Below are 18747 nucleotides of genomic sequence, written 5' to 3'. Positions count from 1 at the left end.
AATGACTACATATCATTCATTTGAAAGTTTAAAAAATGAAATGAAATGATGGACCAATCCCAAACTGCCATTTAGCTGACGCTTTTATCCAAAGCGACTTACATTGCAGTGAGTGCATACATTTCAGTATATACAGATTGTCGCCCTGTCTGTCTGTTATGTCTGCCCTTTAAGAGAATTCCCATAGCATATAGAAGAGAATAGAACTTAGTTGTTCATCCAAGGATGGAAATTTGCCAATGGGGTTCTCAAATCTTAATGGCCCATCATTGTACAAAGTCAACATAAAGTATTCACCATCCTCTCTCTCTCTCTCTCTCTCTCTCTCTCTCTCTCTCTCTCTCTCTCTCTCTCTCTCTCTCTCTCTCTTCTCTCTCTCTATCTCTCTCTCTCTTTCGTTTTCTCCCAATCAGAACTGCACGGTGCTGAACAACACAGTGATGTTATGTCTGGCACCCTCTGTGGCGGGCTCAGAGAAGGGCTTCTCAGAGACGGGCAGCGGACCCGACGAGATTGGCTTCGTCATGGACGACGTGCGCTCCACCCTGGTGGTCAACGAGACATTCAGCTTCTACCCAGACCCGGTGTTCGAACCCCTCAGTCCCACCGGCATACTGGAGCTGAAGCCCAGCTCACCACTCATCCTCAAGGTAAGGGGGAGGGAGGGAGGGAGGGAGGGAGGGAGGGAGAGGGTGAAGAATGTGACCCAGAGAGGAGATGGAGAGGCCCAGATTGGAGCCCACGGTGGAGAAGGGCTTTGGAGTGGAGAATTGGGCCCAGGGTGGAGAATAGGGCCCACGGTGGAGGAGGATTCTGGTTCTGGAGTATGGGGCCTAGGGCAGAGGAGGAGGAGGGTCAATTTGGAGTGTAGGGCCCAGAGTGGAGGAGGGTCCCAGGGTGGAGGAGAGTCCTATTGACATTCCCAAAGAGAAACACCATGTTCAATTATGAAATAGTGCCTGCCTGTCCAATCTCACCAACAACAACTCAGGGGAAGGCCTGATGCATCTTCTCAGCAGCTCCCAATATGTACTGTACACAACCACACCGACATCAACTTGAAATTGCTCTTCCTCTCTAAACATTCCATCACAGATTGTCGCCCTATCTGTTTGTACCCACCTCCGCCTGAGCTATTTCCTTTCAGCGGGATCGTTTGGAGAATTGACACGTACGTACAGGACTGTAGAACACGTTTGAAAAGTATTTTCTCAAAAGCCCAAATATAAGCTTAAAGAAGAGATGGGTTTTTTGAGGTTTAAAAAAAAAAAAAAAAAAAAGCCTCAGAGAATATGCCACCTGCGCCCCCCCTCCCCACCCCCCATCTGATAACTTCTGAGAGAGTTCAGTCAAATGTGTACTCTGTACGATAGGCACCGTCTATGCCCTTTGAATCCAGAGTGCTTTTTAAAAAAGTACATTTCCACCCTCTTTCTCTCTCGCAATTTTGTCATTTCACCTCTCTCCTTGAACTTCAAAGACATCCAAGAGAAGGGAGAAAAAAAAAATCCTGCCATTTCATGGAAAATAAAGCCTTTTTTGCTCTTTGAGATGAGGAAATCGTGATTCCCATAACTTATATAAACATTCCGTAATGAGACCTTTGATTCCCACATCTTTTCCTCGCAGAGAAGAAGCTCGAAAATAAGCGCAGGAAAGGAACGAAGAAAAAAGGAGGGGGAAAAAATGGTATCCTATTAAATAATTGCGGATAAATTAGATGTGCATCAGATTTTCCGAGCAATTAATTCCTCCCCCTGCAAAGCCTCCTGGGTAAAGAGGGGAGGGATGGGGGGGGGGGGGAGTGCGCGTTTGGAGGGTTTTTATTTACCCTTCTAATTGGTTTCCCCACGGCCAACGAGACACAGTGAAAAGCCTCAGTTCCAGGCAAAACTAGACACCACTAGAACCCAAATCCCTTTCGGAGATGGACTCGCCAGGTCTTGAGAGGTTAAGAACAGCCTTTGGGTAAGGTGGGTATTTAATACCTGCATTTGATACCAGTCTCTATGCAAATGGGGGTGTTGAGACTCTATTCAACTAGTGCGCTTACTCTGCGTTGTGACACTCATACGACACCTATGATTTTCCTATTGCTAATGAGGATAAGGGGTGCCACTTGGTTCCTCCTTTGGCTTGTTTTTAAAGACTCAGATATTTGCTTCTGATTTGGTCATTAGAAATCACACTGTAGTGTTTGAGAAAGTACAAGTTATATGTTTTAAATAAGCAAAGGAATGATGGTAAGGTGAACATCATCAGTTTCTCTAGTTTCTCTTCTCATGTGTGCACATTCACATTGTAAATGTGTGTGTGTGTATGTGTGTGTCTGCGTATGTGCGTGAGTGTCTGAGTGTGACAGGCTCTGTGGTTCAGACGTCTAAACACCGTGGCGGTCCCATCTGTTGCCGTGGGTAATCATAGCGGGGGTCCTGGTCCGACTGTGACCCGGGTCATTGTCATCACAGTGGACCACTGTGCCCATCAGAACACTGACACACACACACACACCTGGCATGAGAACTCAAGTGTGTGTGTAAGAACTCAAGTGTGTGTGTAAGAACTCAGGTGTGTGTGTGGTACTGTCTTAACTGTGTTGTGTCTGTGTGTCCCAGGGTAAGAACCTGATCCCAGCCGCCCCGGGGAACTCCAGACTCAACTACACAGTGCTGATCGGGGACACACCCTGCGTCCTCACCCTGTCCGACAGCCAGCTGCTCTGTGAGTGGCCCAACCTCACCGGAGAGCACAAAGTCACCGTGAGTCTATGCCTGCTTTACCTCTGCTCTCTCTCTCTCTCTCTCTCTCTCTGTCACTCTCTTACTCTCTCTCCCATTCTCTCTTTCTTTCTCTCTCTCTCTCTCTTCTACTTTGATATCATATGGTGTATTGTAATGGTATGGGACTTTGTGTCATTGTGAATTGTCTTGTATTCTATGGGTATCGTATCTTTGCTTCCCTCTCCCTATATTCCATCTTTCCCTTCTTCTCCTCTTTCTCTGCTGTTCTTTTGTATCATCTCTTTCTTTTTTTTTCCTCTTCTCTTCTCATGACAATCTCTCCTCTCATCTTCTCCTCCCCTCTGCCACTCCCTCCCATCTTTCGAAGTCCTTCCATCTTTTCTGTCCTCCTTCCTTCATCCACTCGCCTCTCCTCAGTCTCTTTTCTCTTCCCCTCCCACATTCGTTCCTCTTTCCCCATTCATACGGCATTCCCCCTCTCTCTCTCTCTCTCTCTCTCTCTCTCTCTCTCTCTCTCTCTCTCTCTCTCCCCCCCCTTTTCATCTCACCATTTCTTTTCGTCTATCCTCCTCTTTCTTTTGGGCCTTTTCCCGCCTCTTTTGTGTCTATTCATATCCAATATGTCTGTCAGGGGAGACTGGCAGAAGTAGACGGGGCTCATTGTAATGCATGGAACGGAATAAGTAACGGTATCAAACACACGTGTTCCATGCATTACAATGAGCCGGTCCAGATGTCAACCTCCACCAGCCTCCCCTGATATCCATTCATACAGTTATATATGAACTTCATACGTACGCACGTATAGCTTCCCTACCACAGGGCTGTCTTCATTTTGTGTTCTTTTATCTCTTGGGCGACGTCAATTTATTGAAATTGTTATTTGGCTATTTATTTCACCAGGGGTTTGGTTTGTCATGTGTTATTGATATTCAATGCAGCCCAGAAAGACTGGTGGAAATGAGAAAGAGGTCCTATTTGGACCTATCTATTTGTACGGTCCCTCAGCTCGATGCTGCATGTTATTCTAGGTATATAGGCCAGTAAAATGATTATAAAATCATGTATAAGCCTTGATTTATTATTTTTTTCAATGGGTTTTCAATGGTGTATGAATTGATCTGTGTGTGTGTGTGTGTGATGTGGTGTTAGGGGGTCCTCAAGAGAGCGAGAGGGTACAGATGTTAGTGGAATCTGACCTAGATATAAGAGTGGATTTTTGACCTGGTTCAGTTGGTCTTTTGGCAGACTGCTGGTCCCTTGGGCTCAGTGTTGAAATCTGGTGGTATGATTCCAGTTAGGATACAAGTTAAGACTGAAGTTATGGTTTTTGGGGTTATGGGGGGGGGGCAAAACTGTGGCCGGAAGCTATCAGGAGCTAAAGCTAGGGCTAGGGTATGCAATACAGCTAGCTAGGTCAAAGGTCAAATAAGGTGAAAAGCTGTTATGTTCTTGTCAGTGTGCTAGGAGGAAAGACGGAACAAAGACCAGGTTTTGCTCTCACCACAGCCCCTATGCTGAGGCTCCTGTAGCAAAGTTGTGGGTGTCAGTGAGAGTGTGAGACTGTGTGTGTGTGTGTGTGTGTGTGTGTGTGTGTGTGTGTGTGTGTGTGTGTGTGTGTGTGTGTGTGTGTGTGTGTGTGTGTGTGTGTGTGTGTGTGTGTGTGCAGCGAACAGCTGAGTGAGCTAGCTAGACATAGCTCCCTAGCTAGCAGCAGATGCTCCAGGTGTGACACATTCTCACGTGTAAGCGCTTTAGATGGCTCGTTTTGCTAATTGCAACTGTTAACAGCTTCTCAGTGGCAAATGCTTGATTTAGTGATGGTTTGTGGAATGTGTGTGTGGAACGTGTGTGTGGATAAATCATTGATATACTGTATAGCCATTCATTGAAGAATAGAACTTATCAATGCCTCAAGAGCTGAGTTCAACTGTCTTCCCCCATCAGAACCCAACTCCATCTATGAGTTTGGTTGCATTTCTCCAGCCCCATCCTTCAGCTGTTTACCCCTAAAAGTGGCGCTTCTATTGTTGTTTCAATCTCAGATTGCCCCTTTTAGCTGTACATCCCAATGAAGAATCTCAATGTCTGTCTGTGTCTGTGTGTGTGTGTGTGTGTGTGTGTGTGTGTGTGTGTGTGTGTCCCAGGTGCGTGTGGGGGGCTTTGAGTACTCCCCCGGGACCCTTCAGATCTACTCGGACAACCTCCTGACCCTGCCCGCCATTATCGGCATCGGGGGCGGTGGCGGCCTGCTCCTATTGGTCATCATCGTGGTGCTCATCGCCTACAAGAGGAAGTCACGTGACGCCGACCGCACCCTCAAACGCCTGCAGCTGCAGATGGACAACCTGGAGTCGCGGGTGGCGTTGGAGTGCAAGGAGGGTAAGGGTCAAAGTTCACGGCATTTGGTTTGTTCTCCTTTACTCTCTCTTTCTCAGTGTCTTTCTTTTCTCAGTGTCTTTCTTTTCTATCTTTCCTTCCTTCCTTTCTTTCTTTCCTTCTTTTTGGCCTGTCTTGCACTCGAGTGTGCCCAGTTATTTCCAAACGTCAGTTTAGTTGGAAAGACAGAAGTCACCTCATCTCCTCTTTCAATAGGTCCCTTTCTTTCTACGGTCACTCCACCTCTCGCTCTTTCTCCACCTCCTCAGTGGAACAGCTCAGCCACCTCCGTCGTCTCCTCCGTCCTTTCCTCCCCTGGGTCCCCCCCCCCTTACTCCCTCTCCCTCCGCCTATTTTACGAATCCCTGTTGCAAATGGCCGCAGCGTTCCGCTCTTCCTCCCTCTCTCTCCGTCTCTCTCCTCCAGCCTTTATCTGCCCCCCTTCCCCCTCTCCTCCCTCCCTCTCTCCCTCCCTCCCCCTATCTCTCTCTCTCTCTCTCTCTCCCCGCGAACCCAGCCCTCCTGCTGTGCGTTGGTAGCTCTTGGTTGGGTTCCAGACGAGCTCTTTGATCAGGTCCTCCTCCACCAGATGTCGGGTCTCTCCCTGCGCGAGGTCCGCTTGGATGGCCTTTACGTTCCGGAGAGAGAGAGAAAGAGGGAGAGGGAGGGGGGAGAGAGAGAGGGAGAGGGCGGTGTCTGCATTGTCTCACATTAACATTTATTCGCTTGGCAGACGATCCAGACCCGGTGGGAGATCAATGATGCTGTTGGTTGTTTGTCTGTGTGTGGAGAAGAGAGAGAGAGAGAGAGAGAGAGAGGGAGGGAGGGGGAGAGATAGATGGATAGAAACAAACAGAGAGAGAGAGAGAGGGAGGGAGAGAGAGAGATGGATAGAGAGAAACAAACAGAGGGAGGGAGGAGAGAGATAGATACAGAGAGAGAGGGAGGGAGGGAGGGAGAGTTATAGTTGGAGAGAAACAGAGAGAGGGAGTGAGGGAGGGAGAGAGAGTAGATGGTAGCCTAGATAGTCCCACCCCCAGTGGCTTCCATGAACTGTAAAAGACTATGTGAGTTGTACCATGGTGGAGATGGTTCTACCAGTCCCTCTCTCCTAGAACAGCCTCTGGAACGATCAGATGACCCTGCCGGACCACCCACAGCCACCCTCACACGGGGACAGAGACTGATGGCCCACCCTCATCTCCTCTCCTCTCCTCTCCCACCTTCCTCTCCTCTCCTCTCCTCCCCAACCCTCTTCTCCTCTCCTCTCCAACCCTCTTCTCCTCTCCTCTCCAACCCTCTTCTCCTCTCCTCTCACCCTCCTCTCCTCTCCTCTCACCCTCCTCTCCTCTCCTCTCCTCTCACCCTCTTCTCCTCTCTTCTCCTCTCTCCCACCCTCCTCTCCTCTCCTCTCCTCTCGCCCCCGGGGTCGCGACCTTGTCTGTCTCCCCTGGTTATCACGGCCCAGCGCCACTCGGCCTCGACACCGAGATGGATAGAGGGACGAAGGAACTGAGGGAGAGACGAAAGAGATAGAAAGAGATAGATGGGGAGAGATGGGGAGAGATGGCTATAAGGATGGATAGAGAGAGAGAGAGAGAGAGGGAGGGAGGGAGAGAGCAGAGGGCATAGGGAGAGATGGACACGGAGAGGAGCAGAGATGGATAGAGAGAGGGGTGAGATGGATTTAAGGAGGGATGTATGGAGGGAGCGAGGGAAAGAGAGATAAGGGAGAGATGGATACAGAGGAAGAGAGGGAAGAGATGGATATTAGGATGGAGGGAGGGAGGGAGAGAACGATAACACAGGGCGAGAGATGGATGCAGAGAAGGAGGAGAGGGGGAGAGGATTCAAACGGAGAGATTGGCGGGCGGACGGAGGGAAGGAAGAGAGTTCCAGATAAAGCCCCGGAAAGATAAATAAAAAGGACAGGAGCGGAGGGGGAGGGGGGGAGATGGATAGAGGGCAAGCGGAGGAGTCAAGGAGAGAGATGGATAGAGACGGGGCGGAGGAAGAGAGGGGGAGATAGGGGAGAGAGGGCGACCTCAGAGACTCCTCGCCGAGAGAGAGAGGGAGAGAAAGAGGGAGAGAGAGAGGGGGATGAGGTGACACAAGCCATCTGTTAGTCTAGGATTTAAGATTACACCGCGCGCCGCGAGGCATGCATACGCAGACGGAGAACACACACCCATCGCGCGGCGCACGGGGTGAACACACACTTCATACATCATACACACTGCATACACCCCTTTTAGGAGAATAGATTAGAATAACTTTATTGTTCCCAGGGGAGCGTCATGTGTTCACGTTCGCTCTGAGTGGAAAAAACACACAGACTGAAAGAAACGGAGGGGGTTGTGCAGTATATAGAATGGGGTCATGGTGTACACTACATACACATGCACGCACACACACACTACACTCACACACACACACACATTTGTTGAGAAGAGAAGTTGTGTCTGAACAGGGAGACACATGCTGATACATCATATGGGCAGTGTGCTGTGTGTTCAGCTGTTGGATAGAGGGGGGGTGTGTGTGTGTGTGTGTGTGTCTATGCCTGTGCCTGTGTGTGTGTGTGTGTGTGTGTGTGTGTGTGTGTGTGTGTGTGTGTGTGTGCAAGCGTGCAGTTGAGTGTGTGTGTGTGTGTGTGTGTGTGTGTGCACGTGCGTGCAAGAGACTGTGTGTGTATGTGTGTGTGTGTGTGTGTGTGCATGTGTGCGCAGTTCTACAGTGAGCTCCCCTCGAGCCAATGAATTGAAAGAACATTTCTCCACTCACCCTTCTCTCCCCCTTCTTCCCTCTCCTCCATATTTCATTCTGCTCTTGGCATCCATCCATTCTCCACCTTACCTGCAGTTCACCTGAAATTCCTCAAAGAAATGCACACTTTCCTTTTTTTTGGGGCCTATTCCCTCGCTACTTTTCTTTTTGTCTGTTCAGCAAATTGGTTTGTGTAGTTCCCTCCTTCTCAATTGTGTTTTTAGACTCAAATGGTTTTGTACATTTTACTCTCTGGCAATCTGTGTCGTGTGACAATGATGCCCTACCTTGCAGTATGTGTATAATGAGTTCTCTCTCTCCTCTCTCTCTTCTTCTTTCTTCTTTCTCTTCTCTTCTCTCTCTCTCTCTCTCCTCTCTATCTCTCTCTCTCTGTTTTTGGTTCGTTTTTTTGTCTGTCTTTTTTTTTTTTCTGAGAAGGTTTTCCTGTTTGACTTTCTGAAAGGCGAAGTGTGCTGCCGTCATCATTCCTTGTGTTGGTAATTCCATTGGTGTGTTAAAACTCTCTCTCTCTCTCTCTTCCCCCTCTCCCTGGACCCTAGCGTTTGCGGAGCTCCAGACAGATATCCATGAGCTGACCCAGGAGTTGGACGGGGCGGGCATCCCCTTCCTGGACTACCGGACTTACGCCATGAGGGTCTTGTTCCCGGGCATCGAGGACCACCCCGTGCTCAAGGAGATGGAGGTAATGGTCAGTAACACCCCCCCAGACAAATCTCCTAGTCATACAAGATGTATTACTAGTCATAACATCATCATCCAAAAAATACTATACAGGGGCTGACTTCAGATTCCCACGTATTACCAAACATTCAAATAAGTATTTTAAATCATTTCAAATATTTTAGCTGTGCTTGATTGAGTTGGCCTGGCACAAAGGAACCAATGGAGTAGTCCCAAAAAGTGCAAACCCCCGTCCCATCTGACACTCCAGGCATGCTCATGCAAACACAACATCACCAAAACAGACGTTTTTGGAATAGATGTTTATATTATAATATATACATAATATATTATACTATAATATATTATGGTGAATGTATATAGTATCTATAGTAATATACTATAGTAATATAATATCCATACCAGGGGAGGCTGGTGGAGGTAGGAATCGGAGGACGGCCTCATTGTAATACATGGAACGGAATGAGGAATGACATCAAACACACATTCCTCATTTGATTCCATACATTCCAATGAGCCCGTACTCCGATTTCTACCTCCGCCAGCCTCTCCTGATCCACGCCGGCCAGAAAATACCCTCTTTCTCTTGCACTAACACTGTGAAAGCCATAGATTGCCTCAACAAGGCTTAGCATGTCCAAGGCTGGGAATAAAAACACAGTCACACGTTCAATGAAACTCTCTCTCTCTCTCTCCCCCATTCCGCTTTCTTCTCTCATTCCTCTGGAGAAATGATGTATCTATCACTCAAATTGTACCGCACCTAAATACCGCAGAGCATTCCAATACCATCACACACACACACACACATCTACAGTACGCACACACACACACACAAAGGTAGACTCAAAAGAAGATGTATTATCTGGTTCAGTGCATGTATGGTGTGTGCTCTGAGCGGTTGAAGAAAGAGCGTGGAGACGTATCCTCTGGTATGGAGTGTAAAGGCAACGCGTGCCGTAGCATTGGATTTTCATTTGGATCCCAGATGCAATCACAGCCCATTGTAGCGGGCCGATCAATTTCTTATTACGGCACGAGGTTCACCTTCCGACTACCAGCCCTCTCTCTTTCTCTCTTTCTCTCTCTCTCTCTCTTTCTCTCTCTCTCAAGAGCTCCATTTGACCGGAGGGAGAGAGAGAGAGAGAGAGAGAGAGAGAGAGAGAGGGACATTTGGGAGATGGTGGAATTGGAAAAGGCTGTTTCGTTTTAAATTGCCGCACAATGTGTGCACACTGCCGTACGTTTGCGTACTTGTGTCAGATGTGTTCTGTGTGTGGTATGTGTGTGTGTGTACTAACCTCTCTCCCTCCCTACTAACCTCTCTCCCTCATCCATCCCTCCCTCCCTCCCTCCATCCCAGGTCCAAGCCAACGTGGAGAAAGCGCTCACCCTCTTTGGCCAGCTGCTGACCAAGAAGCACTTCCTGTTGACGTTCATCCGCACGCTGGAGGCGCAGCGCTCCTTCTCCATGCGCGACCGCGGCAACGTGGCGTCGCTCATCATGACGGCGCTGCAGGGGGAGATGGAGTACGCCACGGGGGTCCTCAAACAGCTGCTCTCTGACCTCATCGACAAGAACCTGGAGAGCAAGAACCACCCCAAACTACTGCTCAGGAGGTGAGACGCACACACACACACACACACACACACACCCGAAACACTCCAATTTTTACCACCACCAGCGTCCCCTGGTTTGGATATAGGGAGGAGGGATGGAGGGTTGGAGGAATGGATGGATGGATGGAGGGAGGGATGGAGGGGAGGGGAGGTAGATGTTGTTCTGAAGTGTGATATTGGACTGAGACTGTGAACTGCAGAATGAAAGTAAACTCGACTCTACCTTCTGGTGTTTGAGGCGTACGCAGACTTCTCTACCCCTCCGTCTCCTCTCCTCTCCTCTCCTCCATCTCCTCCCCCTCTCCTCTCTCCATCCCCCCGGCCCTGTGTCTGTCAGAGTGGATTACACCCCTGAGCACACACACTCTCCCACACAGGAGGCACAGACAGGCAGGGGAGAGACACCACTGAGACAGACACAACATACACACACACACACACACACACACACACACACACACACACACACACTCACTCAGAAAAGGGATGGGTAGAGAGAAAGTGATAGTGCTAGAGGTAGGTTGAGGGACAGTATGTGTGTGTGTGTGTGTGTGCGTGCGTGTGTGCAATAGGACATCAGAGAGAGTTCGTATCTCGGTAGGATGAGGGAGGACTGCGGTAAGGCACAGAAACAGAGAGAGAGAGAGATTGGAAAGGTTAGTCAGAAAGATGTACAGAGGGTTGCACGAAAAAGTGAAGGAAAGAGAGAGATGGAGAAGATGGGGAACTCGTGGGTGGGGAAAGACAGAGCAAACTTGCACCGTGTGAACCAAACAGAGAAGCGGACTGGCTGAAATAAATGGGAATTCAAACATTAAATGATAAAAAAAATTAAAAAAAAGTTTTATGTTTTTCCTCCTCCTCTGAGGGTTACTTAATTAAAATCTAATCAAATAAATGACTTTTCCAGCCCAGTCTGCGGCTGTGAGGAGCCACATGTAGTCTAAATCCCCTCCGGATGCGTATGATGTCCTTGGTGCTTTAGCCCCAGGAAGATCTCGACCAGAGACACACCCCTGTGTTAAGCTACAGACAGAAGACATTTAGGCCATCTACAAATGTTTAAAACCCATTTTTGCTTTGATTTCATGGTCTTTATCAGGAATATACAGTTACGGTACATGTCATGCTAATGCATATTACAATCATGTATTGTGTTATATGAGTTGTTCTGCGTTGCCATATGATGTTGTGATGTGTCCATATTTGACAGATCATGTGCAGTATTGTACCATGTGAACACCACAACTTCCTAGGGTCAATCAATCAATCACTCACTCACTCACATTGTATTCATATAGCATGTACATAAATGCAATACGTTTCTCTAGCACTAAAGAAACTTCCAGAAGTAAAGAGTCAAGCCTAGTCCACCCATATCAGGTCAGGTGGTGCCCGAAAGCATCTTCTGTCCATATTACCCCCCCCCCCCCCCACACACACACACTTTCTCCCCCCCTCTCCAATCCTCTATGATGTTTCTCTGATAACCAAGAGACCCAAAACATTCCAGATACATCAAATAAATCTGAACTGTCAAGCAGTCAGTTTCAGGAATATAGGAGGTCATGTTTCGTCCTCGCAATTTATACTCACAGGCTAAACTCCCCAAACTGCACAATTCCTGGATTCCTGTCCTTGTCTCTAACTCCTTTTCCTTTGGTACCGCTGAGGGCTGAAAGTCCTGGATAGGTAAGGGCCATCATCGCTTCCCCTCATCATTCCCTGTTAGATCTGTGATGACAGGAAAGGGACACAAGGAGAAGAAGATAGTTAACTCTATTGGGACGCATGCCCCCGGTGTCCCTCAACCCAGTAACCACTAGCTGGCCTCTACATTCTAGAAGAAGGAAAAAAAACCTCCATCTTTGATTCATCTTTCCCGGGTAAACATCGTCTCAGGGAATGTTTAATTAAATACACTCAGGCGCTCTGATGCTAAAAGTAGGGATGAAGGAGAGAAAGGAGAGATAGGGGAGGAGGGGGGGGGTGCTTGTGAGAGAAAAACTATTTCCCCAAAGTCCTTTTCTTCCTCCATAGCCTCACTCCCGGCTTCCTCATCGCTGTTTAACAAATTAGACGTAATAAGTCCGTTAATTACAATGCCTTTTAATTACTCTGTTTTCTTGGGGGGACCTTTCCGAGGTTTCCTCATTACGCTCTGGGTTCGTGATTAACGAGAGAAGTTAGCAAAATTATACTAATTGCTGTATTTTTAATGAAGATTGGTGGGTTTTCTTTGACAAAAAAAGCACAGAAGAGGAGAACCGCGGTGTTTGTTATTCAAGTTAATTTGTTTGTGTGAGGAGAGAGAGAGCGGGGTTGCTGTTTCAAGGCTAACCGCGCACCGCTGTATAATGTCATGTATGCTCTTTGATGTGGGGAGCGTGTGTTAAATACCTTTTCCCACAGAAACCGTCATTATTCTCCACAGATAACTAGCCAGAGGGTTGTTTGTTTTTTGCATGCTGCTTGTAGGAAGAAGAAGATTCATTGGGAATTTTGTATCGTCATTTCTGTGTTGGTTGAATTTAGTTTCACTCTTAAAGTACAATATGCAGCATTCAAACTTTCTAATGGTGCTTAAATGACTTATGTTGGCGATGTTTAATCAGTAGCGATGAGGTAATGGGATCCCTTGAAATTAGTATTTGTTTTACCAACACTGTTTTGATCCCGAGAGGCGCTTTCTAAAATGGAGTGTCAGGTGCGACACTGTCTCTGCCTCTTCAAATCGTGTGTGAATGCAGAAAAACAACAGCTAATGTCTGACACTGCAAGTCCATTTCGAGGGGTAATATTATTATTAGGGAGGACGTTGTTGTTTGGAAAGTCTAACTGAATTTCGCTTCTGTGAGCAGGTGGCCCTGCTCCTTGAAACTATTCCAGAAGATAACATTTGATTTTCTTTCTCTCTCTTTTTTCTCTCTCTCTCTCTCTCTCTCTGTCATCCCCCCCCCCTCTTCATCTCTCTCTCCCAGAACCGAGTCAGTGGCTGAGAAGATGCTCACCAACTGGTTCACCTTCCTCCTCAACAAGTTCCTCAAGGTAAGTCAGTCAGTCAGTCTGTCTGTGTCCACGCCAGTGATGCAGCGTTGCAAATACCCGCGCCTCCCAAACAAGCTTTTGAAGCTACCCGATGCTAATGCTATTTGCGTCAGGGATAAAAGGCCAACAAACATGCTAGCCAACACGCGGCGGCTAAACGCCATCGCCTCCCAGCTGCAGAGCAAGATAAGGACGAGGGAAGGAGGCTACCTATCCCTTTACCTTTCATGTTGTTATATTCCCCATCCTGAGTTTCTTCCCTCCTGAGTCTTTCAAGCTCCATTTCACCGTATGGAGAAATGGTGTTGCTCTATGGTTGTTTGTTAGCGTGTTTTTTTGGGGGGGGGTTTATTTTATCGGCAAATCCCTGTCATGCAAACCTGTCCTTTCTTCGTATCCCTTGGTAGGTTTTATGGGGGAGGATGAGTGTGTGTGAGGTGTGACTGAACTGTGTTTGTGTGCGTGTGTGTGTGCCTGTCGCACCTTCTCCCGGAGCAAAGGCTTATGGGAATTTGAATAGAAAGCAGTGCAGAGGCGGTCATCACGGCAGAGAACCACCGGTTTTTGCTCTCTGTTTTCCTTATCTCCCTCTGTCACCTCTCTCTCTCTTTCTCTCTGGCTTCATCTCACTTTATTTCGTTGTGTCCCCCCTACGTCTGGAATCACAACCTATTACACAACTTGTTAAACCGTTGGGTGGAGAGAAGAGCGTGGGTTACTGTATGCTGTACTTTAGTTTCAGTGCCCTTACGACAGGCGTTTAGGTTATTCGGTAATTAGTTATCAGACTAACAGAATGTATCCTTCATTTGACCAGAGTAAAACAGTTTTAAAAAAAAAGAAAAGAAAAACAGGCATCCTGACAGCTAACTCACCCCCCCAGAGGTCCTGCAAAGTGTGTGGTCTCATTTTGGCTCCAAAACAGCTCGAGCATCCAATCAGAGAGGGTTTTTTCGGAGGCAGGCAGAAGTGATCAGAGAGTGTGTGGGAGAGTCTCTTCTGCCTGTGTGTTTACGTCTCGTTAACAGCTGTCTGTTTAATTACTGCAGACGATAACAAGGCGGCAGCAACATATGGAGGGAGATGGAAGGGCAGAGGAAATGGTGTGTGTGTGTGTGTGTGTGTGTGTGTGTGTGTGTGTGTGGAAGGCCCTTGGAATGCACAGTATGCCAGGGAGAGAACTAGAGGAAACTATCAGTCCACTTTGAGAGTCTAATCGCTCCTCCTTCTCCAGTAAATGATAATAATAATAATACATTTGTTAAAACAGTGGGATACACAGCAAAGTCAGAGAGGAACAGAGGGTAGATATAAAGGTCAGGAAATGGAGAGAGAGAGAGAATAAGGGGGTGGATTGGAGGTAGAAAGGGGCTTACCTTACGTGGAGGTAAAGAAACGGACAGAGCGTGAGGGGAGGTGGGCGGAGGTGGAGAGAGAAACAGAGAGAAAGAGAGAGAGGGTGAAATAAGAGGGGCGAACAAAGGAGCGAGAAACGTCGAGCGAGGCGGCAGTCGGTGAATGGTGGAATGAAAAAGAGGAGAGGGAAAAGGGAGAGAGGGAGCGGGCCCTAAAGCCCGCCTCTCATTGCCTCGTTGACACATTTCACACACCAAATTGCTTCTCAAGCACTTCTCACTCCCGAGTCGTTAACCTTCTATTAACTCCTCCATCAATTGCCACTAGCGAATTGCATTCTCTCTCTCTCTCTCTCTCTCTCTCTCTCTCTCTCTCTCTCTCTTTCTCTCTCTCTCTCTCTCTCCCCCCCCCCGTAAGCCCAGGGCCCATTGCGTGTACATTTTAAAACGCCCCAACCTTATTAAAGGCAGTTTTTTTTTCCTGGGGAAAAGGCACAGGGGAGAAACCCTTAGAATGGAGTGTGTGTCACTTGTCAAAGTGCCAATAGCCACCGAAGGCTAGCATCGCTTAGCCTTGCTGTTTAGCTCTGCAGCTGTGTGACTGGCGCTATGTATTATTAGAATGCTGAGGTAAGTGAGGTGTGCGTGTGTGTGTGTGTGTGTGTGTGTGTATACAGAAAATGTATGAATTCACTGTGCTTCAAGTCACTTTGGATAAAAGTGTGTGTTAAATGTCATGTGTGTGTGTCCCTGTGTGTCAGGAGTGTGCTGGGGAGCCTCTCTTCATGCTGTACTGCGCCATGAAGCAGCAGATGGAGAAGGGTCCCATAGACGCCATCACAGGGGAGGCACGCTACTCCCTCAGCGAGGACAAACTCATCAGACAGCAGATCGACTACAAGACCCTGGTCAGTACAACACACACACACACACACACACATACACATACACACACATCTGCACAGGGATGGCCATGCACTCAGGCCCGGCGCCTGGAGGGGGCAATGCTCTTTTGTTAAGTCATTCTATCAGCTCCACAAACGCTAAGCTGTCTCAAGATCCCCTCGTTGCTCCCCCCACCTCCAAAAACAAGGCTAATTTGATTGGCTTCGGCTGGACTCGTCTGAAATTGCTGCTTGTCGGTCAGTCTGATAAGAGTGTGAGCCAGCCTCTGACTGAATGAAAGCCAGCTGCCTGGGTCGAAAGTTTCCCCCGGTCGTCAGCAACATAGATCGAGTAAAAAAAAAAAATCGTACGTACCTACCGACCTAAAGAACTAGCCAGCTATATTTTTTTGTATACGTTTGAGTCTAATAATGTGTGTCGTTTATTTGCAAAGTCGTTGAAATGCGCTTTTTTAAATGTATTGATATATTTTATAAAAGAAGCAGAGTAGCCTGCTCTCCACTGGCTCTCTCACAGCTGTCTATGGCTGCAAAACACATTGTAGGTCGTTGTGTGACCGATTATCCAACCTGTGTTATGACCAAGCTCAAATCGGGTAGTTTCTTTTCACAATATACAAGCATACATGTGGCTAAATGCTGCAGCAGGCAAGTAGCCAACACAGATTATAGTTAACCAAACAGCTGACTGTTGTGTAACATGTTAGTTATGGGTCACAAACGTCGCCCTCGTCAAATACTTCCACATGAGCGATTCCTTGCCTCTACTGACTCCAGGCCATCTAAATCTGATATTTGACCCCCTCCTTCCCTCCCTCCCTCCCTCCCTCCCTCCCTGCAGACCCTGCACTGTGTCAACCCGGAGAACGAGAACGCCCCAGAGGTGACAGTAAAAGGGCTGAACTGTGACACGGTCACCCAGGTGAAGGAGAAGCTGCTGGACGCGGTGTACAAGGGTAGTCCCTACTCACAGAGACCCAAGGCTGGAGACATGGACCTCGGTAAGGAAGACTGGGAGGAATATACACACACACACACACGCACGCACACACATAAACATAAACACAAACACATACAAACACACATCTCTCTCTCAACACATATTGACCCACTGTGTGTCCTCTCTCTCAACAAATGTTGACCCACTATGTCCTGTCTCTCTCTCTCTCTCTCTCTCTCTCAACACATGTTGACCCACTGTGTCCCCTCTCTCTCTCTCTCAACACATGTTGACCCACTGTGTCCCCTCTCTCTCTCTCTCTCTCTCTCTCTCTCTCTCTCTCTCAACACATGTTAACCCATTATGTGTCCTCTCTCTCTCTCTCTCTCTCTCTCTGTCTCAACACATGTTGACCCACTGTGTGTCCTCTCTCTCCTGTCAGAGTGGCGCCAGGGCAGGATGGCCCGCATCATCCTCCAGGACGAGGACGTCACCACCAAGATAGACAACGACTGGAAGAGACTCAACACCCTCGCCCACTACCAGGCACGTGCTGAATAATAATCATATATTCTAATATTATATCATATAATAATAGTATGTATTCATATATTAGAATATGATAATGGATTGGATTTATGTCGCCCGTTTCACTCCTTTTCAAAGCACTTAACAGAGCGTACCACAGTGTTAAAGAGCGTGTTCACATTTTTGACCTATGGTGTTGCTCATCCAGAACGTTTTTAGATCCATTGGTTAGTAATGTACACCAGTACTGCAGGTTAGCATTTTTAGCAATGCTAGCGGAAATGGTAGCCAACTACTGCCAAAGAGTGAACTACCCCTTTAAAAGTGTCTGTGCCAATAGACCCATGACTCAATTGACTTGTTACCAATACCATCACATAATATAAGTGGTCTGTGTAAGCGGTGTTATGTAGTTGTTGTTAGCTTCGCTAAAGGTAGATAGCCATGCTAACTTGGATGACACTGATGTTAGGCTAGCTAAAATAGGCTAGCCATGCTAACTTGTTTGATGCTCCCTCTCCATCAGGTGACGGATGGCTCAGTGATAGCCTTGGTGCCCAAACAGAACTCTGCCTACAATATCTCCAACTCTTCCACCTTCACCAAGTCCCTCAGCAGATATGGTAAGAGAGCGTTTGTGCGCGTGTGCGTGCATGTGTGTGTGTGTGTGTGGATTTACAACACTGTATTTTCTCATTTGTGAAACTAGTCATTAGATATGTGCGTGACAGCTGTTGACAGAAGCATTTGACGGTCAGAGAGAGTGATTTGTGTGTTGATGGCTTATTTTGGGCCTGGCCGGTGGACCTGGGTTGTTTCAGGTCAACGTACATGCCCCAGTCAAACCCACTCTGTCTGTCAGTCACTGCTCTGCCAGACATGCCCCTAGGCCTAGAACCATGTCCCTGTCTCTCTCCTCTCCCCAGGATCTGTAGCACACAGACACACACACACACACACTCTCCCTTTTTCTTCCTTGCTCTCTCTCTGTCCCTTTCTTCTCTCCCCCTAATGCTCCCTATCTGCTTGTATCTTCCCCCCATTACACTCCCTCTCTCTCTCTCTCTCTCGTCCCTCTAACCCTCTCCGTCTCTTCTGTAATAATCTCCTTGAGCCCTCACACACTCCTAACCCTGGCTCTGATGCTCCTATCTGTCCCATGCACTCCCATTAGACGATGTCCAGAGTCCCTCCTCTTTGTGTGTGGAGATGACAGGCGTTAAATCCTAAAGCCTAATGTCTTGCTTGGGAGAATGGGAATCATTGTCAGACAGAGAGCGAGGGGAGGGAGGGGTAGAGAGAGAGAGAGAGAGAGATGTATTCTGACATGAAAGAGTGACATGTCGCCCTGATGCTAAATCCAGCTCCATGATGACACTGTCACTTGAAAAAAAACAACCTCTTAACCTGTTGCTGTGGCCTCTCTCATCCTCGTGCTCTCTCTCTCTCTCTCCTCTCCTCTCTGTCTCTCTCTCTCAAATTCAATTATTATTATTATTATTATTATTAAAGCATTCATAAGAAGCTCACAAGGCAACTAGAAGTCATATTTCAATCTATGAGTATATACAGTACAGATCATACAAATGGTGGGTTATGAGTTTGAAAGTCGTGGCTGATCTGACATGGTATGATCATGGTATCAGAGCAAGGCAGTGGGAAGGTTACTCTCAGCCCATCCAATTACGCTATACATTCACCCAACACTTTTTTAGGAACACTATACTAATACTGGGTAGGGCCTCCCTTTGCTCTCAAAACAG

General features: G+C 47.6%; 1 protein-coding gene across 1 annotated transcript in view; it reads left to right on the top strand.

The window, feature by feature from the left end:
* Positions 1–18747, top strand: part of plxna1b (plexin A1b) — a 156858-nt gene that overhangs the window by 132841 nt on the left and 5270 nt on the right. The window contains exons 18-27 of the mRNA XM_083667702.1: positions 414–650; positions 2616–2759; positions 4889–5123; positions 8447–8589; positions 9952–10208; positions 13190–13256; positions 15373–15519; positions 16358–16517; positions 16899–17002; positions 17511–17607. Of these exons, the coding sequence (XP_083523828.1) occupies positions 414–650; positions 2616–2759; positions 4889–5123; positions 8447–8589; positions 9952–10208; positions 13190–13256; positions 15373–15519; positions 16358–16517; positions 16899–17002; positions 17511–17607 (1591 nt within the window). The remainder of the gene's footprint in view (positions 1–413; positions 651–2615; positions 2760–4888; positions 5124–8446; positions 8590–9951; positions 10209–13189; positions 13257–15372; positions 15520–16357; positions 16518–16898; positions 17003–17510; positions 17608–18747) is intronic.

This window comes from Argentina silus (assembly GCF_951799395.1).
Source record: "Argentina silus genome assembly, chromosome: 4".
Lineage (NCBI taxonomy): Eukaryota > Metazoa > Chordata > Actinopteri > Argentiniformes > Argentinidae > Argentina > Argentina silus.
The sequence above is the reverse complement of the archived record's forward strand: the minus strand, read 5'-3'. Positions and strand labels throughout refer to the sequence as shown.